Source organism: Anthonomus grandis, chromosome 10, assembly GCF_022605725.1.
Source record: "Anthonomus grandis grandis chromosome 10, icAntGran1.3, whole genome shotgun sequence".
Lineage (NCBI taxonomy): Eukaryota > Metazoa > Arthropoda > Insecta > Coleoptera > Curculionidae > Anthonomus > Anthonomus grandis.
In genome coordinates, this window is record NC_065555.1 from 29345090 (window position 1) to 29372291 (window position 27202).

General features: G+C 32.0%; 1 protein-coding gene across 1 annotated transcript; it reads left to right on the plus strand.

Annotated features, from left to right (window-relative positions):
• The first annotated feature begins 1936 nt into the window (after window positions 1–1936).
• LOC126741381 (39S ribosomal protein L1, mitochondrial) lies at window positions 1937–26655 on the plus strand. Its single transcript, XM_050447773.1, has 8 exons — window positions 1937–2104; window positions 2227–2416; window positions 9521–9740; window positions 18698–18874; window positions 19185–19252; window positions 19313–19469; window positions 26243–26340; window positions 26455–26655. Exons 1-8 carry the CDS (start codon window positions 2086–2088, stop codon window positions 26615–26617), a joined length of 1092 nt encoding a protein of 363 aa, XP_050303730.1. The 5' UTR covers window positions 1937–2085; the 3' UTR covers window positions 26618–26655.
• Window positions 26656–27202: the final 547 nt, after the last annotated feature.

Here is a 27202-nt window from a genome sequence, read left to right on the forward strand (position 1 = left end):
TTAGGACTATATGTTCTAATCGGAATAGTATTTGTTTGAACTTATTAATTTTGTTGTAGCTTGTTAACTTTATAATAACTTTGACAAATGCAAGACCCTCACTTATGTGGAAATAGACCTCACTTACCAACCTTTGCAATGTTATCTTGGAGTATTCAGAGAATTTGAATGATGGCTCTGCAATTGTGTCTCCAGATGCTAATGTTTATTCGAATTTAGCTTTTTTAAAAAGGCTTCAGCCTCCACCACCTTTTAAAATCTAGATAAAGTATCTTTTTTAGTGTTGAATATTCAATCAATCCGCAATAAAACAGATGAATTGACTATATTTCTTGAATACCATAATTAACCGGATTTGTTATGTATAACAGAACACTGGTTGCGAGTTGATGAGTCAATATTTATCCCTGATTACTTAATTATGCCTTGTTTTCGCAGACCTGTTACAAAGGGAGGGGTACAGCATTCATGATTTATTACTAACCTTTTCTAGTTTTAAGTATAGTTGTAATAATTGGTAATTAACGATTTTCCTGTAACGCAAGTTAAAATGTGGCGTATTTTCCATATTCTCTCGAGTGATTTTAATACGCTCACTCAAAACTCACTCAAGCTCACCCTTTAAATTTTTTGTCTTTAATTTTATTTCCATTTAAGTCAAAGATATTTATTTTTAAATTTTTTTCACCCAAAAAATGTGTACTTATATCACTGAACTACCCTTACACTGAACAGTTTTGGAGATATTGACTTGCTTTACAAATTGTCACGAATCACAGAAATGGATCACTTCTTTAAGATGTTTCAAACTTATGTTCACTGAGAAAAAATAAAAAATTTTCAAAACCAATGGGTGTTCAAGGGCCGTAAATATACTTATTATGAAGAAATTCGAATGCAAATGTGACAAAGCTAGTAATAGAGGCTGAGAATGAAGATGCACAAATCTTACAAGCAAGTATTTAAATTTAAGTTCCAAATAAATCTCCGGACAGATCTTTTTCAATCTACCTCAACGCTAATGTTCACTTCCCGATCTATAATTAAGTAAGTTTTTCTTGTAGTTATAACCGTTGTTCCCAAGGCGACCGTCGGAAGATTCTTCAAAAATGCATGCTTTTGGCAACCAGGAATGAGCAGCATGCATATTTACAAGCGTTATTGGCTTGCAAAAGCGTTAAAGTTAAAAGGCCAAAAAATATAATACGGCGAGATAAACCGAAATCTTGCACATTTAAATACTCTTTAACATCCTCATCTGGATGAATCGGAATGTGTAAAAAGGCTTTTATAAATATTCATGCAATTACACCTCTTAGAGTTCAGACAATACGCATTACTTTTTGCAAAAAATTATTTCATAAATAGATATTAAGTATTAAGAATTATTTCAATTGTTCTTTATACTTACCTGAAACCTACTTATATGTTAACATTTGTCTCACATATTTTTTTGTATATTAGTTTTTAGTAAATTAAGTGCCTCAGGCTTTTATTTAAAATCTTTACACTCTTGAACACAGATTGAAGAAAACATCATATTTGTTATGGAAATTATAACTTTTATTAAACTTTTTTGATAAATTTTTTAATAAATAAATAAAAGCTTTTTATATATATATATATATATATTTTTCATTTATTTATTTTCGTCTCAAAAAAGGGTTTTGGTAAGTAATTATTTGTTAATAAAATTTAACTTTCAGAGTGTCTCCACCTTTAAATATGAATCACTCGTCACTTGACCACCTAAATGACATCACTGCATTGTTTGTTTAAAAAAAAAATAAAACGAAAACGAAACTGGACGATAATATATAGTCGATCAGGTCCATTTTAAATCACAGGATTGCGTAATTTTCCAAATACATATTCAATCAACGATATGATATTAATTTAGAATTTCGCCGAATATCGCAAGCGCTGTGTCAGCGCACCTTAAGTAGAAATCAAAAGTGTGGTTAGGTTTTGGAATGGTGTTTAAATTGTTTGGTTAGAGGAAATTGAGAAAATAAATTGATTAAGAAAAAGAAAATAAAGGATACATCAAAGATTTTTAGGATTTAGTTCACATTTTCATAAAAAATGTCTTTATTAACAAATAGTAAGTCACATTAGATTCTTACATTACATAACTAGTCATGTTTCTATTATATCTAAGTGTTGTTTCTATTAAGTCTTAGGTTACAATATTTATAGGGACATTATTTTTGACCTTTATTTTAGAACTCTCCAAGATTATTCACTTTTCTTGGAACAATAACCTAAATAGGGTCATTTTGCCACTGGCAGCTGACTCACTTCAAGTTAGAAATTATGCTGCTCGTAAAGGTACAAGGGAGCGCAAGAGAAAAGCCAAAGTTCAAAAGGTAGAAGTTCCAAAAGTTGGGTTTATTCCTCACAATTTAAAAAACAGGTGAGGATCATATTATCTTGTCTATAATTTTATATATATCATGGTTTAGCAAGACAAACACATTAACAAACACATAAACAAGAATTATATGAAATGAACATATACATTATTAATGGATTAGAAAAAAAAAGTGATTGACAAAGTTGCAATTAAAGTTTTGTTTGTTTAAATGTAAAATACATATTAATCAGCACTGGTACATTAATTCAGTACTCCAGTGAGTTGATCATTAAAATATTTATTAAGGGAAAATATGTTAGTATGAACTAGTGTAAAAAAAAATATATTTTTTTCTTTAGTTAGACCCTTTATTCTACATTTATTTGATCTATTAATAATTTGTGATGTATCTATTTTGTTCTCTTAAACAATATATAGCATCTGTATAAATATTGATATTGTATCCCTTCCCCTTCCCTACTGCTGATTTTAACAATTTCTTTCATATACCTTCAATATTAACTTGATGATATTTTTTTGAAAACAAGCATATATTTCTGAAAATAAAGTTTACAATTCAATTGTTCAATTCAACAGTGCATATAGCTCTGGCCTCGAGAACTGTAGAATATTCAACAAAAATTAGTGTTATTCCCAAGATAAATAATGTACATTATATTACCATTACTATCACTATCACTATTACCATTATTACCATTATTATACGATATTAATCCTATTTCTAATAAACTATATAAAACTATAATATACTATGTAGAAAGGAAATATTTTAATTTATTAACAAATAATTTATTTATTTTTATTTTTTTAAAATTATTAGGCAATTCATTATATGTCTTAGATGCGCGGTCAATTGGGCTGTTCATTCCTATATTAGTTCTACTATATACTACATATAAGTTGGATTAAGATCTGGTGTTGTAGCTGCGAATTTCGTTGAAGAATGTTATACTGGAATTACATTTTAATTGTTTATTTAAGATTTTATACATTGATTTACATTGTTCAAGAATCAACAGTTTTTCCAAATTAAAAATGCCTAGTTCACTATACAGGATTTCTGTATGTGTAGTTATCTCATAATTAAACATTATTTTAAGTACCTTATTTTATGTTATTTGAACATCACTAAATTTTGTTTTACAACATGTACCGCATATAGGTAAAAGATATCTTATATGTGATAAGAAAAAGGCATTATATACATTCATTTTGGTTTGATGTGTTAAATAGCTCCTACTTTTATATATGCATGGTATGAGTGAGAGAATTTTTTGTGTAATTTTATTTATATACATTTGCCAGTTAAGAGATTCATCTATTTGTAAACCGAGATATTTTACACAGGATGTCTTTTCTAAATTAAAATTATTTATTTTAATGTTTATATTACCTATATGTTTATTTTTTTGCTTGAACAACATAAATTGTGTCTTATCGATGTTTATTTTTAACCTATTAAAAATTAACCATTTATAATATAAACTTAAATCATTATTAATTATTTCTACAAGTTCTTGCTCATTCTCCCTTATGTATAATTGAGCCGTATCGTCAGCAAATAATATCGTGCTTTTAGTTTTGCAGATTTTAGGTTTAAGACATATAATACATACAATAGCGGCCCAAGTACCAACCCCTGTGGTACACCATAGTTGTTTGTTAATAATTCGCTGCTAATACCACTCAAATCAACATACTGCCTTCTATCCACCAAATAAGTATTCATAAGATTTAAGAAAAGTGCCCCCAGACCCAAATCCTGCAGTTTTCTCATCAACAAATCATGACTAACCACATCAAAAGCCTATTTTTCAAATCAATAAATTTTACCACCACAATTTTTTCCTGATCTAATGCCTTTGAAATGGTACTAATAAAATCAACAGTAGCAGCAAGGGTGCTACTATTTTTAACAAAACCATATTGATATTGATCAAGCAGTGAATTTTTATCAACAAAATTCATTAACCTTTTCTTAATAACTTTTTCCAGGACTTTGGATAAAGTGTTTATAACAGTAATAGGTCGGTAGTTGTTCATTTGTTCCTTTTTACCAGATTTAAAAATTGGAATAATTTTATTTTTTTTTAATTCTTGAGGAAACACGCCAGTAGTAAACACTTTATTTATTAAATTTGAAATAATACCTATAACATGATCCTTTAAATTAATTAAGTCTAAGACCGTCACTCCATCTTTACCCGGAGAAGACCTCATTTGGGTTGGTTGGTTCAATATTAATAAGAGTGTCACTGCTACTTACTTCTTCAAAACCTATGTTATCATTATTTAAAATTTGAATTTCATTGTTTAACTCCTTGACAATATCCAACCTGCGAAAAATGTAAGTTTAAGTTATCAGCAATATCCTTTTGCTCTTTGATTATTTTGCCATTTATATTTAAAAAGTCTATTTGAGTATTGTTAGGTTTGCTATTAAAAAAACTATTGACAAATTTCCACTGCCTTTTTTGATCATTTCCTGCATGATCCCACTCCTTACGAAAAAATTGATTTTTCAGTGTTTTAATTTTATTATTAACATTATTTTTATTACATTATTTTTCGAAATTCATCATTATACAATAGATTACCTGGATTTTGAATTTTTTTTTTTATAAGCTTCATCCCTTTGCCTCATCATTTCAAGAATTTCGCTATTAATCCATGTATTATTTTCTTTTATTTTTACTGTTTTTATATTTTGTGATTCTCTTTTAGCTACTTGGATCAGTTTAGTCAAGTCCCGAAATGATGGTACAATAACAGACCTACTAATTTGACTAAATTTATATACAATTTTTTTGTAGTTTATCCAATTGATTTGATGGTTTACTTTTGGTTTATATATTTTACTATTATAATTTATTTTAAACAAGAGGCGATTATGATCAGTAAGAGAGGTGTAGTGAATTTGACACCTTCAGTTAATATCTTTGAACCCAGGTCTGATAAAACACGATCAATTATGCTCTTACTATTTACTGTTACTCTTGTTGCATTTTCATTATTAATTGTGTTACGTATTTTAAAGGTATTTATAGTTAATAAGTTTTTATAGTTAGTAACTAGTGTACAGTTTTCCAATAAATTAATATTAATGTCACCTACATGGATATTTCGTAAGGATAGTTTCCAAGTCTCTTAGAAACTCGATGTTACTATATGAGGATGGTTTATATACAACGCTTAATTTTAAGTCAGACTCACCGATATTTACACAGATCCAGTTTGTAGTCTTTTCTGTACTAAACCTATCTACTTCTTGGCACTTTATAGTTTTTTTTATATACAGTGATGTTTTGCCACCTCTGCCATCTCTTCATGAGTGTATAGCCGTGTAATTGTCTATCTCATACAAGAACACCTCGTCCTTATTTAACCATGTCTCAGATAGTGCTAGAATATCACATGAATTTGCTAGTAAAAAACACTTCACATCATCAACTTTGTTACGAATACTCTGAATATTCATATAAGAAACACTCAATTGTTTCAGAGGCCTAATTAGTTTTCCAGCGCAATTTCCGAAGCGACTGGTATCACTTTTGTCTATTTGATTTTTATTTTTATTAAGAAAGTACTGTATCGAAAGCTCACTGTTGAGAAAAATGGACTGTATTTATTGTTTTTTGACAATTAATGGTTGTGAGACCTTACCTGGTTTTCTCTCGATTACAGTTTTTCACTCGCGTTAGCTGGCCAGCTTTTTCTCAGTTCGAAATGCGGTTAATCCCATAAACACGGGATTGTATCGGGTGGTACTAGAACTACTAGATGCGTGAGCGATGCGGTTTAGCGAATTTTTTTCTGATAATGGGTTTCAACGAACTGGCTCAGTATTCGCGCACCTTTTTATAAGGCCTCAAAACATTCTTTGGATGCATTTGAATAGAAATACTTTGACTAACTGTTTCTACACAGTGAGCCAAGCGAAATTGAGTTAAAGTTTAAAGTTTAATGAAAATTTAAAATAGAATGAAGAATGAACTACTTGATTAAAATTATTGTAAAATTTAAGAAAACTGAACAACTTTTGATCTATCATCTTTCCTTAGAAAAATAATTCCATCACTCATCCACAGGTACTTATAATCATGTTAAAATGCTGTTAAAATGCTCTAGCCATTGTAAATAGTTTAACATTTTGTTTTGTTAGGCCATGATTTAAATAAATCTTATTGTTTTCAGTATAGCCTAGGTCCTTTGTATTTAATTCGTATCTTTTTTTTTATTTAAACATTAGCTCTTTTACTCCTTTATTTATAAAACACACTTTGATTGGGCTGTTTTTTGATGGCTCTTTGCCTAAACGATATACTGTGAGACCATTATTTCCTATTGGTACATCTAATTTTTCTCCTATTTTCTTAATTATATGTTGCATATTCTCATTCTCCTTAAAGGGAACTCCCTGTATAATAATGTTGTTGTCTAACTCGTTTTGTTCCTTTTTGTTTAGCTGTTTTTTAATACCTGTTAATTCAGCTTGCATTGTTTCATTTAGCTTTATCTGCTCCTGGTACTTAGCAAACAAGTTATTATATTTTTGATCCATCTCATCAAGTTTTGCCATTACGTCCGCTAGTGTGTAGTTTTTTTGTTGATTTTGTTGTGATATAAGTTTTTTCTGTTTATTTTTTTCTGCTTCCTTACATGGCTCGCAGAACCAAGGTTGTTTAGATTTGCTTACTTGAATGTAGACTTTTTGTGAAAGTGATGTACATATCCTATGTTTCCAAATATAACACTTCTCGCACAATAATCCTTCATCATCATCAGACACTTTTTTATTGCATACATCGCACTTCTCTGACGCCACTGGTGAGCCTGGCATCTTGGCAACACTGCCACCAAACTCTGCTGCGATTATAACCTTCACACCGCTTGGTACAATCTGTTTAATGCTTTTATCACTATTTTTTAAAGCGCACACGTTTGCCTATACTTGCACTGATAAATAATTACTTGAATTTTAGTACTATGATGCTTTTAACTATTGTTTTGAGACTAAAACCACTAATTTGTTGATATAAATTACGAGTTCAAAACAACAGGTGTTACGCTGTTGTCGAACCTCTTAAGTAAACGTATATAGGCTCCAAATCCCAAAAATATTCTAAAATTGATTTTACATATGCATAATAAATTGTTTGTTTGATGCAGGTGAGGATATAGCCAACATAAAGAAATGTATAACACATGTCTCTACATTGGGTCTTGTCGACTTTAAGTATCTCCAATTTTGCAATATTTTAAAATTTGAGCATAAAGAGTACTTTGAAAAGAATAGATTAAGAGAAAAAAATTGTGAATTATTTACATAGGAAAAATAATATTTAATCCCTTTAAATTATGTCAAAAAAGAGGTCTACTCTATCTGTCTATTTGATGATTGAAACTTGTTGCTATTAATAATTACATTGACATACTTTTGACGTATGAACTCGCAGTTGCCAACTTGTGTATATTTTCTATAATAAACATAATTATTCCTCTAAAGCTTAATGTAAGTAGTAAGGAACAAAACAAGCATATCTAAAAAGCACATCCTATATAAGAAAAAACACAAAAGACATCTAAATCTATCTACCAAAATGACAGCAGTGTTTTTACATTATAATGGTGAATGGGTTTCACTATTTGTACACAAGCTAATACCCAGTACTGAAAAAAATTCATACTCTTATGCAGAGGTTCGTAGCCTTCATTTTTTCTAATATACAGTGGAATATACACTCCACCAAAAAACAAATGACTTCTTGCAAATATTTACTTCTACATATCCTTGATCCACTGAGATGTAAGGCGTAGCAATTTTTTTAGATCTAAATTTATTACTAACTGCAATAAGCACCCCACCACCTCTAATCTTTGTACTTGATTCCAGGCTACGGTCAGTGCGGTAGATAATATTGTGCCTGGGTCACAAGGATTTCACTGTCAGAGATATCCTCATTCAACCAAGTCTCAACTAGGATTATGACAGAATAGTCAGACACTGCACTCCGTGATGAAATTGTTCAATTTTAATGCGCATACCACCAACATTTTGGCAGTAGAGGCTTAATCGTTTTTTGAGTTGTTATCACCATCTTGAGACCTCACATTTTTCAACGGCACGATCTTCGGCACTCCTCTAATGTACCTGATTCCCAGATTTTGTTCTCCATTATTAAGGCGATTCGAAAGAGTAAACTTTAGTTCCTTAAACTGCTTTCTCTGAAGAAAAGTCTGATCAGGACCTAATTTAACACCAGTGTCACTATACACTCTGCTCCTCAAAATCTTCAATGCCACTTGTTCATTAGCAAGAACAGCCTTGATAGGTCTCACTCCTGTACCCTTCTTCTCAACACGAAAAACTTTACTAATTTGATGCTCTGGTCTGTCCTCCACCACGTTCTGAAGCAAGCTTCTAAGTTTGTTCGTATCAAACGCCACTCTCTCTCTGGCATTCTCGATTATGGTTGTTTTGGATATGTTTTTTTACATGAAAATAAAGGGACTTAGTTACAAGAAAGGTAAAAACAATTTCCTCTTTTTCATAACTTTTTATGCATAATTTCATTAAAATTAAATAATTTTTCCAAAACTACAAAATTTGTAATTGCAAAAAAATAAAGAAAGTAAAACTGGTACAATTTAAATCTGAACCCAGGAAAAATAGCACTATTAGTACTGCTGTGGATCTTAGTAATCATTTATCAACTAACGTTGACCAGGGTCATATAATTATAGTGTTTATCAACTTCCGTAGGGTTTTTGATGCTGTCACAGTAGATTGCAGAAATTAGAGTATATGGGTTTCAGAGGTGTTATAACATAATTTTTAGATTGAGAGTATTATACAGGGTGTCCCATAAATAAAAGGAAATTTGTTAACAGCAGGTTCCTTTAAAAAAAAAATGAAGTTAAGTTAATTTTTCTTAGTCCAAAAGTCATACAACCAAGATACAGGGCGATAAACTTAATGTAATTTTGTTAAACTTTGGCCATATTTAGCATTTATTTTTAGTTTTTAACAAAATTTGATAATGTTTTTTGACCCCTTGAAGTTTGTCACACTTTGCTATAGAAAACTACATTTGCATTGTGCTCTTGTGCTTTCGCGGATAATATTCATTAGATATTTTTAAGGGATAAAATATTAGCTGCTCGACCTATAAAGAAGTTTGATGATAGTTGGAAAAGGGACCCCATCGATGATGTATTTGCGATGAAATATTATAAATGGATCGTTTATCCATTTGCGGAAGCAATCAAATGTCACAGACAAACGCATCATCCTACAATGTACAACATGCCCAATGCGCCGCTGAATGTTACTATCGAATTAAACATGCAAGGGGAAAAGAAGGTAAGACTAATATATTGTTGGTATTTTTTTACTCTCTTTGCTCTTTAATCTGACAAAAAGTTGCTATAGTGTCTAGATAGGATGATAGGATATATATGCATTGTAAAGGTTTTTAATTAGTTTATTTATATATATAATTGTTTAAATAACAAAACAGTTTTACTACTCGTGGCAGAGTTGAAGAATTTTTTAACAGGTTGAATATTTTACTTTCGTTATTGCCTTTAAAATTAAAAATTATTATGGCTAGTGATTTTAATAATCACTAAATAACAATAATAATAACTACCTTGATAGGCACTCTATACATGCTTAAACTCTTTCTACAATATTTTTGTCTTTTAATTTGACGCTGTGGCTAGTCAACCGTTAACGGCTGGCGATATTCAGCCGGTAAAATAGATATGACGTCATCTGTTACGTCAGAAATGACACGTTTGCCGACTGAATAAATCTAGCTGCGAAAAAAATGAAGTTAGGTTTTTGTTTTCTTTTATTATTTGTTTATTTTCTGTAAATTTTGCGGTACTTGTGGTTGAGATTAAATATTAGTTTACTACTGTTTTTATAACAGATATTAGCGAAAAAATAGGTAAGTAGGTACCTAATCTGCGTAATTCGTTCAATATATGTATAAATGCTATAGGTAGTAGCTATATTATTTTATTAAAATTTCTAGGCAAATTCTTAGTAACTCTGTACTGTATAATACAGAAGATCATGTCGACTGATGTTGTCAGTAATAATATTGAGATAGGATCTCAGTTTGAAAGCTATGAGGAAGTTCAGAAGGCAATTGATGAGTATTCAAAAAGAAATTATATCATTTTATGGAAACGGGATGCCAGGACAATTCAGTCAAGTAAAGTTAAGCGTTTTTTAAGTGATAAACTTATTTATTATGAACTAAAATATGCTTGTGTACATGGAGGTAGATGTTTTGTTTCTTGTAGCAAGGGCATACGTGCATCGTCGTAGTATCTATGTAAATTTAGTATTTATCCCCATACTTCATAATAATTTTTGTAATTGCAATGAATAGAATCCATTAATAATAATGATCTATGTTGTAGAACATATAGAAAGGAGTGTCCCTTTTTTGTCAGATTCAGGGCCTCCAAAAATGGAAAAAGTTTAGAAGTAATAGCCATGAACAATGAACACAATCATACAATTTCAAAGGTAAAAAATGTAATCAAACTTTTTATTTTTTTCTACTAACGATATTAATAAAACAAATTATAATAATATTGATAAATATTTAACATAGCCACAATAATTACAGGAATATTATGCCCACTACCCAGTTCAAAGACAAATGCCTGAAGATATGAAAAATATTACAAAAGAGTTATTAGTACTAAAGGCAAATAAAAAACTTGTTAAAGAAAAAATTATAGAAAAAACTGGAAAAGTAATTTTACTGAAAGACCTGTCTAATTTGGCATCAGTTAAAAATGTGAAGAGGGATAATTTGGCCTACTGCATTAAGCTAATACAGGATAAATATAGTAAGAACGTACGTAATATACCTGCATTTAAATTATAAAATTTACTTTTTATCTTAGAGTGTGAAGTTTCTGTTCTAAAAGATGATGATTCAAATTTCCAAGCACTGTTTGCCCAAATTCCTTATATGAAAAATATTTTTGAATATTTTCCCGAATTTATAGCAATTGATGCTACATACAAACACTTAAATATAAGTATTCCACTTTATTTAATGCTAGTAGAGGATGGCCAGTGTCAAAGTCAAATAGTGGGCATGTGCTTAATGGTTTCGGTAAGTAAAGAAAATATTAGTTGGTTTTTGAGCACTTTGAAACAACTTAACGGGAAAGCCACAGAAACTAAATGTATTATTACAGATAAAGATATGACCGAGCGAGATGTAATTAAGGAATTGTTTCCTAAACTTTCATTAATTTGATGTATGTTTTGAGTATTTTCAAACTTTAGTTTATGCCAAATCTGAAGAAGATTTTACAAAAACCCTGGACAGCTTTAAGGAAATTGCACCAAAAGCGGTCTTAAGCTATTATATGAAAAATTGGCATGATATTAAGCATCAGTCAATGCATACAGAATCCTGCAAAAATAATTTTCTTAATAATACTAATAATAGATTGGAATCTATTAACGGTAAAATAAAAGATGTTGTTTCAAGAAATAGCAGCCTTGCAGACTTTTTCATAGGATTCTTTAAAATAACATCTACTATGAAATCCGAACGCGCCCATAAGTTCATATATAGTGAATTAAAACGGACTGTCACTAAATTTGAAGCTGAAAGTGTTGAAGCTCGATATTTAAAACTATTGACAAAAGAACCTGGAAAACAATTAATCAAACAGCTAGAATTTTCAAGAAAGGTAAAAGATATACAACAGGATTTAGCACTTCATAATTCCTTTTTAATAAAATCTTCAGAATGGACGATTAATACGGACATTTATAAGTGCTCTTGTTCATATTCTATTTCCATGCTTTTGCCGTGTCGTCATATATTTGCTGTCAGAAAACTATTAAATCAGCCTCTATTTGATCCCCTCTCGCCAGATAAAAGATGGACCGTAGGTTACAAATCAGTGTTATTCCCAGAATCGATGCCTGACGAAAATGAAACTGAAAACATTTTTCCAAATGTTGCTATTACCATAGCAAAACCAAAACATATAGTCTCATATGGCCAGAGACGACGGAATATCTTACCAATAACTAATAGTCTTGCGGATCTAGCCGCTCAGCGGTCAAAAATGTTATACGAAGACGAAAATAATTATTACTTATTATTAAGAAATATTGGGAAGAAGATATTGATATTAAAAATTTTACCAGTCAGTGCAATAGATAGTCGTAATAGAGACAAGGTATCTTTTTTACTAACTACAGGTATTTCTAATTTTATGAAATATTTTTTTAGGAGAGTCAATTAGTGTCGGCTGATATGTCCCCTGATGACATTAGTAACAATAATAATTGGAATTTAGAAACGTAGCACTTAGAAAATAATGTCTGGGTTCTAGCAGAAAACGTGATTGTAGAAGAACCTGTAGTTGAAAATAATGATGAAATTGAAAATTTGGATGTATCTTCCTCAAATAAGATTGTCATACTGGAAAATATTGTACTGCCTAGTGCTAGTCAAATTTTAAATAATGAAAATACTAAAAACATGGTATCTAAGTAAAAAACCTTCAATATAAAAAAAATAATAAAAATATTTTAATTTTTTAGGAGTTGGATAATATTTAAAATGCCAAAGAAAATTAAAAAAAGAGGTAGAGTAAAAGATGAGGCTCTGACAACCATTGGCTTGCCTAAAAGAAGAAAAATTAATAAAAAACCTACGCCATTTGCCAAACTTAGCATTAATGAAAAACAACAATTTATTCTAAGGTTGCTAAATATAGAGGATAACGAATTTACATCCATTAATGACGATATTAAAAAAATTACTAAAGATGATGTTCATTTAATGGATAAAAGCATTTTATTGTACGTAATTATTATGTTTTAACACCTTAATAATACCTCCTAAATTACCTTATTACAATCCCAGTCACATATCACCTATTTTTAACCGGTGTATACGTAATGTTTATATAACCTCACTTTTTTTCCGGTCGACACCTATTCAGCCGGGATATATATTGCCATTAAGGTATTATGACGTCATCTATGATGTAACATAATAGAATAACGGTCAAATATGCTCAGCCGTTAACGGTTTTCTAGCCACAACGTTAATTTAAAAATGCTAGTTAATAACCTAATACTAATACTTCTTTATTTGCTCATATACATCCAACAGCTTAGCATCGTCAAAAAGTTTACTGTCAAACGCCAATAATACAGTGCATGGGAGACCCCTGTATGCACTGTATTATTGGCGTATTAATGTATCACAGTTTTACCTACATAACATAGCAAAAAAAAACTTACATTTTGTTCACAATCTAAAGGGATCTAAAATTTAATACAAGTATGAAAGTATAATATTCGATAAATTTTTGATAAACTAGGTCAAAAACTATTGTAGAATTCGTCCAATGAGTATGGACACATCTCCAAAATCAGGTTTTTCGTTACTTGCTTAAATCTATTTAAATGTAGTTGTTTTGTGGTTTCGGGTATTGCATTAAAAAGTTTTATGGCATTAGTCATATAGCCCTTATGGGTCAGACTAAGCCGGTGTTGTGGAAGTAAGAGATTTCCCCCATGTCTGGTGTCATATAGGTGCCTACTATTTACTGTACTAAATCTAAAAGAATGTGTTCTAGCAAACATCAGACATTGGTGAATGTATAGTCCAGGCATTGTCATGATTTTTAAATTTTTGAATAAAGGTCTACAACTATCTGTTGGTTTTTTGTTTTCTACAATTCTGAGTGCCGATTTTTGCAACTTAAATGCTCTCGTAACCCATGTACTGCACTTTAATTGATTAATTTTGCAAGAATTTTACTGACCATCATTTCTGCTTGATAAGAGTAGTGCTGTCTGCTTTATCGGATCATAAAAACCAGAACTATGAGACATAAAAGAAAAGGCAGAATATGCAGGGTAAGAAAGTAGGGAGAACCCGAAAGTAGTGAGACATAAAACAACAGTAGATTCCTTACATCAAAATAATGTGATTGAGGTCAACCTGCCTTATCCTAATTTTAATACTAATTGAAATACAGGGTGTTTAGAATAAATATAATTTCTTATTTTGTGTTATAACCAAATGGATCTATTTTATATAACCGGCAACATTGATTAATTTTAAGTTTGCAACTGTCACTTCGCGTCCTCGCTCTCTTCCATTCGACATGGCGAACGATACGTTTGGGTTTTCTTTGTTTTATTTAATTGTAAATGTATTACGGTAAAATAAAGATTTAAAAAGGAATATGGTCAATCGTCAATGATTAGCCCGAGGTTTACACACAGGGTGTCAAAGTATTATTTGATTTATCGTTTTATTCTCATAGGTCCTGAACCAATTGATATACTGACATGAAATTTAGAACATACACGAGTCTTTTATAAAGAAAAATAAAATTCCGTATACAGTTCTCGCGTTTTTGGTAGAGGGCGCTCGTTGCGTTAGTTTTGACTTTTTTAAATAATAAACAACTACGCTAAGGAATTCAATTTTGGGGTTATACAAGCCTTTAGCTCCTACAATCCTTTTTTGTACTTAAATTCTTGTCCTTAAAGATTGTATTCGCGTTTTGCCAGGGCCCGTTGCGTACATATTCAATCTTATCTTGTCTTTAATAGTATTTCCCGATAAATGAACGACTGCAAGAATATCCTCGATACTCAAAAAGGGACTAAAGAACGACATTCAAAATTACAGAGCTATATCGATCTTACGTAATTTCTCGAAACTTTTTGAAATAGTTCTTGATAATAGAATATATGCCAATGTCAAATTAGACATAGCACCTAATCAATTTGGTTTTGTCAAAACTCGCTCCTGTACAGTAAACCTGGCTTGCAAACAAAATTACAAAATTAAAGTATTACCTACTGATCTTTGCAAAAATTGTAATGTTACAGGTGACCTAAATCACATATTTTTTGATTATAAAAAATATACTCAAGAAATGAAGATGCTAGTTATTAATTTAGGCGTGGAATGTAAAGTGGCTAGTCCATTTAATATTATGCATTTATTGGCACTAGAAAATGTAAAAATATTTAATTATCTAATTACCTTCCTTAGAAATGTAAGACTTAGTATTTAGTTTAGATTTTTAATTAGAATAGTTATCACAGTTCCAAGTCTCATTCCCTTATGTTTCCGTGGTCAATATCCCTTGTATTGTATTAAGTCGCCCTGACAGAGCCCAGCGGCGTGAAGTCTGTCTCACTGGCTTAAATGTCTTAGGATAGCATAATGTAGCTAAGAACCGTCCTACAAATTAGATATATTAAAGATAAGATAACATTAAAAAAAATAAAATAAAATACATAAAGGATAAAGAATATTTTTAAATCAATTATTAAAGTAGTTAGAAATATGCCATACGTAATAATGGCAAATCAAATCCAATATAAAAATTGTAACTGGCTGCATGGTTAAATGCCACATGCCAACAAAAAAAAACCTGGCTTGCCTAAATGAGTATTTGTGTCAGCATTTGGATAATAGAGGTTAGGTTGATGTAATATACCTGGATTCCTGCAAAACTTGACCATTTAGTACTTCTTCATAAGCTAACATTTTTTGGTTTTTCTAAGCCCTAAGGATTTACTTGCTTTAATAAAATCTTACTTACGAGGTCATAAACAATGTGTTCCGCAAGGATCTAATTTGGGCCCAGTTCTCTTTTTATTGTTTATAAACGATCTTACCAAATTACTGTCTTGTCAAAGTTTACTGTTTGCGGATGATATAAAATTGTTTACAAAAATAGATACTAAAGGCCATTGCGAATTCCTTCAGGTAAATCTTAATGAAGTAGAGAATTGGTGCAATGTCAATAGACTATATTTAAATGTTAATAAATGCTCTATTCTCTCATTTTCTAGAAAACTGTTGCCAATCAATTTTGACTATAGAGCAAATAATGTTGTGTTAGCCAGAGTGGATGAGGGGATTGATCTGAAATTAAGTTTCGCCAAGCATGTAGTAAAAATAGTTTATGACTCTGCCAAATTGTTGGATTTAATTTATCGAAACTCTCGGCATTTTGATATTATTAATAACTACTTTTCTTCTCTTACATACGCTTAAAAATAGAATACGGATCTCTAATTTGGTACCCAATTTATAGCTGATAGATGATATTGAGCGCATTCAGCGCAAGTTTATTCAGCGAAGTATCTCTGGTTTAGAGAGAAAGGTGTCTTTCCAGCCAGACGTTTGGATAGTCAATTATACTTAAATAAATTTAATATTATACCCTTAGCAAAAGGAAGAGAAATTCTTTCCATAAAATTCTTATATAACCTTATTCATAACAAAATTGACTGTTCCACTCTTTTGGCTAGATTAAATTTTCGGGTACCAAGAAGAAACTCTAGGCCTTTTAGATTATTTTTTGTAAATCCCGCTAGGACTAATATTTTGTTTAAATTCCCTATTAATATAATGTGTCAGAATTATATTAATAATAATTTACATGAACGGTTCGATATTTTTGTTGACAGTTTAAGGTCCATTATAGAAAGTATAAAGTAAATAGGTGATGCAGAGTCTTTCTAGTATGTATATAGATAGTTTGTTTAGTACATAGAATTTTAAGTACAGTAATGTATGGATAATCCGAACAGAAAGTTGGCGGACCCCGCTCGGTTTACCAAAACTTTCCGATTATAGAATTCATAATAACTGATTTCTATAATCCGAACACGTTCGGTTTATAGATAACTTTCTTCACCATATAAATGCACTCTCACCATAAAACATATTTGTACATAATGGATTTAAAAACATTTATTTATGTGCATACATAAATGCATATTTCAAAATAAAAATAAACTTAACAGGAAATCAAACAAAAGATTCAGTAAAAATTTATCTAACAAGAAAAATAATTATGATTTTTTAAGAAACCAATTAACTGCATACATAATATGGACATACTTCATTGCCTCTTAATATTTTCTTTGAATAAAATTATCCAGAGTTCTTTGAACAGATTTTTTTATGCTTAGATCGACAGCCTTCTGTCGAATTCTTCTTAGAAGGATCACTTCATGCAGTGGTAATTTATTTTCTTCCGCCCAACGTAGACACTTATCAAATGAGATCACCGCTTGTTTACTGTTTCCATAAAACACGTCAAAACAATTATAAAAAACCACGGAACGTCTTGCTGCAAGAACAAACTTACAATTATGTACTACTCACATAAATTAAATGTTGCATCATGTTTTCGCACTACACGCCCACGCTCGCGTACGTACCGACAGTTCGGATTACGGAATTCACGGTGTTCAGATTATGGAATCAATTTTACGCAATTGGGGCATTCGGATTATACGGGGTTTGGACTATCCATACATTACTGTATTTTGAGTTTCCATTTTTATACATATTTTTGTAATTTTTTTTTATTAACTTTGCATGTGCTGAAGTAAAAACTTCAACATATTTTTTATTGTTTATTTTTTTTAATTCTTTGCTGTAATTGGGTAACAAACCTGTTGGAAATAAATGCCTCTTTTTTTTGTACTGCATAAGCAAGAGGTGAGATATCTGTGTGGCGCAGCCTTTAGGGATCATTGTCGGCCTCTGTTTGTTGAGGAGAGGATTCTCACTTTGATTTACTTATTTATTTTGATGACAGTCGAATTGGTTCACAAGAAATACAAAGGACCTTATGATCATAGTCACAATGCTTATAAGACCAGGTTTAATAGTGAGAATTTGGGTCTGTGCATTCCAAAATCATCTCTTAAAAAATACTCTATAATATATGAGAGTAAAAATATATAATTGCTTGCCTCTTGAATGCAAAAGTATAGAGAACAATAGGCAATTTACACGTAGTGTTAAAAATTGTTTATTGACCAAAGCATAAGCATAATGATGTTTTATAGTTAAGGCTCACACTAATGTACCTATTATTTTTAATTTCTGTTAGGTTTAGAATTATCGTATTTTTATCTGGCTTTATTTAATCTCTAAGCACTTTATTTTAATATCCACAATGCTGCAAGTTATTAAAAACTATTTTCATTTTAGAAGTTTGTAGCCTATCTGTTTGTAACAATGTATTTGTTTTTTTTTCTTTATTTTCTTTATATACTTTTTTTTAAACTTTGTAAATAAGAGCTTTTAGCTCTGTATACAATAAAGTATTTTTTGATTGATTGATTGATTCTAACCAAATTTTGCAGTTTACCAAATTCTCGACTCGAAAATAGATTAAAGAGTTATTGTCACAGCTGTTTTGTAATTTAAGTGTCACACCAAAGGTCGAACCATAGGACTGTATAATTATTGTTTTTAGACGAGATTCATCGATAATTTCAAAAGGATTGCAGCAGTGCCACATCCCTTTGATCACGGAGAAGATAGAGCTATAATTGCTTTTGCTAAGAATCCAGAAAGTATAAAGGAAGCAAAAGATGCAGGTGCATCGCTTGCTGGAGGCGTGGACCTAATTAAACAGATTCAAAATGGTCAGGTAAGGATTTTACTTTTTTTTTATTGGTAAAAATTGACCTTCGTGTAATAAAGTAATGGACTTTGATTTAAGACTGTAGATATTTAACAAAAATTTTTTTTAGCAATTTTTCGCATTTTATTATTTTCCTTTCTATGGATTTTTATTGATAGAGTTCTTTAATAACCTAATAAATAGGAAGTCAGCTATATTAGTCACTTGTTAGATTCTTCAGTTATTTATGGTGACCTATCCTGCGCAAATCCATAAAAAATTACAGCATTTTCCTCGACCTATTTTCATGTAGCATTTTAATAGTACTTTCTTTTAGGTACACTTAAATGATTTCCAATATAGTATTGCACATCCCGATATTTTACCCGAATTGGTGGTTTTAAGGTAAATATTTTAGTAGTTTTCGCCCTTAATGACTTTAACATATTGTCTATTTTTTAACAGAGGAATTATGAAAAGGAAATTTCCGAATGCCAAAAATGACACATTAACCCCTTTAGTAGGAAAAGTCGTTAGTCAATTCGTAAATGGTATTAGTTATCAGGCTTTAAAGGACGAGTACGAGAAAGATTTTGGCCAGATCGAGGCGACTTTGGGAACGGTAAGTGAATGTTTTCGGTATTGTTATATGAAAATATTTCTCATATGTATTTAAAAAATATTCTCAAAATTATGAGGAAAATTCTGTAGTTTAGCAACTTTTGTCAATTCAATTTATTTTAATGGAATGTCCTGGTTGTTTATTTTAGTAAAAAAAACTTGGAAATATTTTGATTATTATCAATTCGAACATAAAATGAATGAATCAGTGAATCGCTACTCGTTGACAACCTGTTGGCCATAATTCGACTGTGGAAGGTCGAAGTCCAAGGTTATGCAGATGATTTGGTAATCTTGTTAAAAGGAAAAAATGAGAAAGCAACCTCAACAGTACCACAAGAAGTGCTGAACATCATACTAAAATGGTGGGAAAAGGGGGAAATGTCTATTAATTCGCATAAAATGGTAATAGTGCCATTCACCAGAAAATGGAATATGGGCGAACTCAAACCGCCAATCCTAAGAGGTGAAACCATCCAATTTGCAACGGAGGCGAAATATCTTTTAACTATTAACAATATAAAAAATTTGATTACATATGCGAATACATTTATCAAAGATACTCAAAATAAAAACATAAATAATGCAGGCTAAGTTGTAATAATAAAAATTAAAAACATTACAAAAGTTGACTATTTAAGAATATTTTGACTTTATTCTTAAATGAATTTAAGGAAAGTTTAAAAACTTCAATGATGCTTTCCGGAATTAAATTCACTGCCCTATAAATTCTTGCTAATGGGTAATTAAATGCATAGTTTATTCTGAAATGTGACTCATTAAAAAGTAAAGGCGAAGCACCCTTTGAAGTCCAGAGAATCCAACAACACCTAAAAGTTATGGCATATCAGTCAAGGAATTTACAATTTTATAGAACAGAACGAGATCTAAATAAATACACCCAGCTGTTAATAATAATAGTGTTATGAAAATGTAAATACGTTAATTATTCTCCTAGTTTTTGTACAATTTTATTAGTATTCTGTAGTTAAAGTTGATTCGTAGGGTTTCTTTAGGGTTCTACTTACGTTTGGTTTGTTATTTTTATCTATAGTGTTTAGTTTTTAAGTAGTTCATCTTGTTCGAGAGCCCCATTTTGACCCCAATTTAGGTTATTTAGGTTATATTATTGTAAATCCCTGTAGTTCTAATTTTCTAGAATTTGTATACTTGCTTGCTTTGACTGTCAGTATTCAGTGGCAGAAATCATGGATGATGTCATATTAGGATTAGATGTTATGAATGCTCAGCAGTTTAAAATGGATGTATATAACCGGATATTGACGACGAGAAATGAAGAGATTTGTATGCACCACTTATATGAAGATAAAGTAAATACCAAAGTCGTTAAGTTATTCAAGGATGTTACTATACCAGGAAATTCAGAGGTGGTGGTTAATGCTACAACTGGAGGAAAAGAGGGAGAAACTGTTTTGATTGAGCCGATGGAAAACTGCAAACTATATGGTCAAGGAATTTTTCCAGCCAAGACGTTATCTACGCAGAAGAAATCTACTGTTTTGGTTCGAATGGTAATTTTAAAAGGATATGATCAACACCTGAAACAAGGAGAGAACATTGGAGTATGCTCTGAAGTAGTGGCAATCATGAAAAATGCTAATAGAAGTCGTTATTTAAACAGACCTTTTCCTGTATGTTTACAAAACCTATTTGAAGAATCTTCTGCCAATTTAACCATGGACCAGTGTAGTAAATTGCGACGTTTTCTTAAAGAAAATCAAGATGTGTTTTCCTTGCACGATAATGACCTGGGAAGAACTGATTTGGTGCAGCATCGAATTAACACTGGAGACAATGCTCCGATTAAACAAGCACCTCGAATAATTCCGATAGCTAAACAAGGAAAAGTTTCGTCAATGCTTCAAGAAATGAGGACACAAGGAGTGATAGAACCTTCTCAGAGTCCTTGGACATCTCCAGTTGTGCTAGTGAAGAAAAAGGATGGATCCACTAGATTTTGTGTAGACTATCGGCGACTGAATGACATTACCAAGAAAGACAGTTATCCCCTACCAAGAATTGACGACACCTTGGACACGCTATCAGGTTCACAATGGTTCTCAACACTCGATCTAAAGAGTATACTGGCAGGTAAAGATGCATCCAGAAGATAAGGAAAAGACTGCATTCTCGACTGGAACAGGACTTTGGCAGTTTACAGTAATGCCCTTTGAACCCTGCAATGCTCCAGCTACCTTTGAGAGACTTATGGAAACAGTTTCACGTGGAATGACTTGGGAATCATGTTTAGTTTGTCTGGATGACGTCATCATACTGGGAAAAACATTTGAAGATCACTTGAAGAATATTCAAAAGGTATTTGTTAAACTGTGAGAGGCCAACCTGAAGTCCTAAAAAATGTTGCTTATTTCAAAAAGAAGTTCGATACCTTGGCCATGTAATATCAGAAAAAGGTGTCAAGACTGATCCAGATAAAGTAGAGGTAATCGAAAATTAGCCACGATCCACTGACAAACACCAGTTAAGAAGCTTTCTGGGCTTTTGTACCTGTTACAGAAGATTTGTAAGAAATTTCGCTAATCTTGCAAAGCCTCTATATAAGCTCACGGAGGACAAAATGGTATTTAGTTGGTCAACAGACTGTGAAGAAGCATTTCAACGGTTAAAAAGAGCACTATGCACATCTCCAATTTTGACATATCCGATTCCTGGACAAACTTTTATTTTGGATACCGATGCGAGTAATGGTGGAATTGGGGCCGTTCTATCACAAAAATATGAAGATGCCGAGCAAGTGATAGCTTATTTCAGTAAAACGTTATCAAAACCAGAAAGAAACTATTGTGTCACCAGACCTCTTTTATATGGTCCAAGTGGTTCAGTGTTGTATCATTTAATCATACATAAGATTAGTTTTCTTTTTTGAATAGCTAATTATAGAACATTTAGCAAGATTAAGTTGCATACAATTCAGATCACACCATCCAGCCAGATCCTTCTGCAAAGCCACACAGTTCTCTGTAGTTTCAATAACTTTCAAAATCTTTAAGTCATCAGCAAATAAAAGTGATTGGCTTGCAAATATGCAATTCTTTATGTCATATACAGAACAATTAAAAATAAAAGGTGACAAATGAGCGCCCTGGGGCACTCCAGATGCAACATATACGTTAGAAGACTTAAACTCCCAAATCTTCAATTAAGTGAAGATCCATTAAAAAAGAAGTCAATGAACTTCCAAGCTCCCATGCTTACCCAAAAGCAATCGATGATTCACCCTGTCAAAAGCCTTGGAGATGTCCGTATATACGGCATCTACCTGACATCGGCTCTCCAAGGCCCTTAACAAGTTCTGTTCATATGCCAGCAGGTTGGTAACAGTAAAGCGACCAAGAATAAATCCATGTTGGGCTGTAGAAAAAAATATTCTTAAAAGTCAGATACATTTTCTGGTGAACAATTTGTTCAATAATTTTGCCAAAGATAGAACACTTAGAAATACTCCTATAATTCTTCACATTTGTTTTGTCTTTACTCTTTTAATATATAGAAGTAATATATTAAGTTACCTTCCAAATATCAGGAAACACACCTATGGAGAAGGATATATTAACCCTTTCACTGCTAGCCGTACTGGTAGGCAGCCGACATCACTCTGCTGCGCTAATATGCGTCGTCCGCATTGAGTCGATAAGATTCCAACAGCTAGCACAAAAAACTAGAGTTTGGTTTAGGGTTTTATTTGAATTTAACAATCTGGTAAAAAACAAGATATTACAAAAAAAATCACGAGAAAAAAACAGGAAAAAGTGCAAAAAATTTTTTATTGTCGCTTTAACTTGAATATATTTATGTTGCACATTCTGGCCACGAAAAAATATACTCAATTACAAAAAATTATAAAAAAACAAAAAGAACATTACCAACACTAAAAGAAAAAACTACGGGTCTCGTTGAACATGGTACCTTTCGAAGCATGGGGCTACACACAACCCTACGTCGCATTCTTCACACATGTATGTCGACTCTCTTCGTAACTTGTGTTGAGTACAAACATAGCACCTTCTCCGACCGGTCAAGGTGGAATTTTCCTTGGAAAATGCCTCGCAGTCAGGCGTCACGCAGCTGGCCTGGTTTCCCTTCGTGCTGAGTATACAATGTCTCCTTGATTTGACTCTAGCATTTGAGATACCAAATCGAGTTGGAATTTCGCCAGCGGTATCTTTTTCTTGGTGGCCTCTTGAAAAAGCACATGTGAATTAAGAAGGACCATACCCATGATATGGAAAAAAACTTTTTTGTACCACTTGGTACTTCTTCTCACTGATTCAATGGAGCTTAGTAGCATGTCCGTTTTATCTACTGCCCCCATACTCTTGTAGTCAATAATACATGATGGTTTCAGAATTCGGCGACCGGTTGCTCTATCAAGTTTTCCCGTCTCTTTCACATCCTTATCATGAACTGTACTAAGCATGAACACCTCGCGTTTGTCGCACCATTTCACAGCTATAAGGCGACTTTTAGCAGTGCGGAAGGTGAACTCGCCTTTTTTCAGTTTTTCGTGAAATTGAGGCATTTGTTTTCGATTTTTGCCCACAGTTCCACAAGCGTTAGTGCAGCGATCATACAACCATAAAAATAGATCTCGACTGCTGTACCAGTTGTCAATAAAAAGTGTATGACCTTTATCTAAATAAGGATCGAGCAGGGTTATAACCACGTGTCCAGATTTTCCGAAATCTGATTCCATCGTTTCTGTAGTTGACCCAGTATATATAATAAAGTCTAATATGTACCCACTAACCGCATCACACAGGACAAAAAACTTGATGCCAAAGCGGTGTCGTTTTGAGGGGATGTACTGCTTAAAAAAAAGCCTACCTTTATAAAGCATCAGACTTTCATCTATACACAATTCCTTGTATGGAATGAATGAACCTTTGAATACATGTCTCATGTGATCCACTATTTTTCAAATTTTCCGTAAGGAATCATCGTTCTTGGGTAAATGGTTATTTGAAAAATGCAGCATACTCATGATCAGCAAGAAACGGTCCCTAGGCATTGTGTTCCCGAAAACAGGTGAAGCTTACAAAGGATCTGTTGACCAATATTCTTGTATTTGGAGTTTCTTCACCCGCGCCATAAGAAAATTCAGAGTGAAAAATCGGTGCATTTCTTGAGAACTAGTGTTTTTCCATTGATTCAGCCTGGAGTGTGGTCGAATACCTTCCTTATTTTCTAGAACATATTCATAAAATTTATTAGTCTCATTCACTATAAAAGCAGTTATCTCCTCCAAAAAAAAAACTTCAAAGCAGTCATATTCTGAACAGTTCTCAAATAGATCTGTACATTATGACCAGAATTTCTAGTATTAAAAGGGAATACATGGGGCTGAATGTTCGCATTTTCCCATATTATTTTAGCATGTAAATCGACAGTTTAATTATCTTGGGGCTCCTCTGTCTCACTTTCATCGTTATCGATGTCGGAAGCATTTGCTGTCAATTCATGAAGCACCGCTGGCACAACTTCGTCGTCTTCAGAATAGCTTTGTGTTAGGATTTCTTCCAGTTCTGCAGTTGTATAATAAGACCCCTTCCTTGGGAAGGGAAGAGACATTTTCGTTACTATTCAACAGCTAAAAACAGATAAATTCTAAAAACACTACTTCACTTACACGTTGCAGAAATCTAACTGAGAACGCAGAGCAGAGACGTTTGCCATGCTTCTCACACTGAATACTGGTGGGGCAGTTATTATAATATCTAGACGCGAATAAGCGATCACCGCAGCGAGGCGAAAACAGCTTGCGCATAAAGGCGACACCCGCACGCTTCGAACAAAATAAATAAGACGCATATATGCGGCATCCGCAGCGAAAGGGTTAAATATTTTAGATAGCAAACTAAATAGGATACATTGGGTTGGGTTGGGTTAGGTTTGGACATACAATTCTTAATAACATAAGGTGGAATGCCATATAGTCCATCCCTCAAGTTATTATTCATTTGCGATATTGCATTAAACACATCTATAACGCATATTCATTTTCATCAGTTCGAAATTAAAATGGAACGCATATTCACTTAATACATTTTCATGGGGTTCGGTTGGGTTTTTTAGTAGTACTCCTCAAATGAATAGGAGGCATTCATTAAAAGGTAGTTGTAAATGTAATAGGTCAAGAGCCTTAATACCTGTTGGAATACAATTATAAAACTTTGCGGCTAAATACCTGGTTCCGTTTCTGGACCTTTCAAGTCGGTTAAAATCTGGCACAAGATCTCTACAATTACTAGTTAAATAGTAAGTGTTCATGAGTTTTATAGAGATTTAAGTTTTAATGGACATGCAGCAAGCAGTGTAGAATGTAAACAGAAGGTAGTGTGAATATTTTAAGCCTCTTAAATGATTTCCTGCAATCTTGACGATATCCCAGTCCAGTCAGGGTACGAATGCATTTTCTCTCCTGCCCAAACACCTTGTCTATATGCAAATGATACCCTTATTAGATTTGTGTATAAAATTTTTACACATTTTTTGACAATAGTGCAGATGTTTTGTCAAATTTTCAAACACAGCCCTAGATTTTTTTTTACGAATTTTAAGAGCCTCCTAGGTTTTTAAATAACGATCTATCACGCCTCTTAAAAAAATATTTTAAGGGATTTTCACGTAAGAACTCACGTGTTAGAGAGAGAGACGAATAATATATCTTTATCTTTAGACAATATTCCTCGATTTTAGTTATACCACATATAATTAATTTACCATAAATTTTAGCTAGACATGGATGAAAAACATCTGGAAGAGAACTTTGCGGCGTTAATAAACGACGTAAATACTCAAAAACCAAAGAGAGCCGGAGGTTTTATTAATCGGTAAGCGCATACAAATTAAGACTTGATTTACTTATAACATTATATAACCAAAATACGTCCTGCATTAGGCCTTCTTATATTTTTTTTTAAATAAATTTTTCAATTTCCTATCAGGTGCATATTATGGAGTCCACCATCAAGGGAAACACTTAAAATCGACCACGAACAATATCTTACAGCAACATCAGAGCCTAAAAAGGAAGAGAAAAATCAAGAGGATGCGCAAAAAGAAGATGATGAAGAAGAGGAGGTAAAAGAAGGAGTGGTGACTTTATAAAAATACCTTATAATATAATAAACAATTTGTTAGGATTATTTCATTTTTTTTTTAAATTACAGTGTCCCATAACCGTATTCAAAATTATTGGATAGACGTAAATAAAAAACAGACAGTTCTTTAAATTTTATTGACTTCTAATTAGGTTAAAATTTTTAATAACTAAATTTAGGAAACAGAAGTAAGGTAAGTTATAGAAAATAGAAAAAGTTATGCTACTCTCCGTGGAGTATCTGTAGTTTTTGTTGTGTATAAGGTTGTCAGCTTTGGTCTTTAATATTGCGCATTAATTGTGTTTTCAGCTATAGAGGCAATTATGATAATTTTCTTTTCAATGCGCTTAATCTTCTTTCTTAAACGCCCCACACACGCTATGATTTGCTGTACAGCAGGCAATACGATTTGGTTTTAAACGACTGTTTGAAAGACGGTTGATACGTTTGTGGCGTCGTTGAACTGCCGATTGTACAAGCGATCGCGTTTCACTTTTTCTGCAATATATGTATGTGATTTGATTTGAATATTATATGTGTTAATATATAGCTGAAAATTTCCTCTTTTGAAAATATATTTAAACTTGACGAC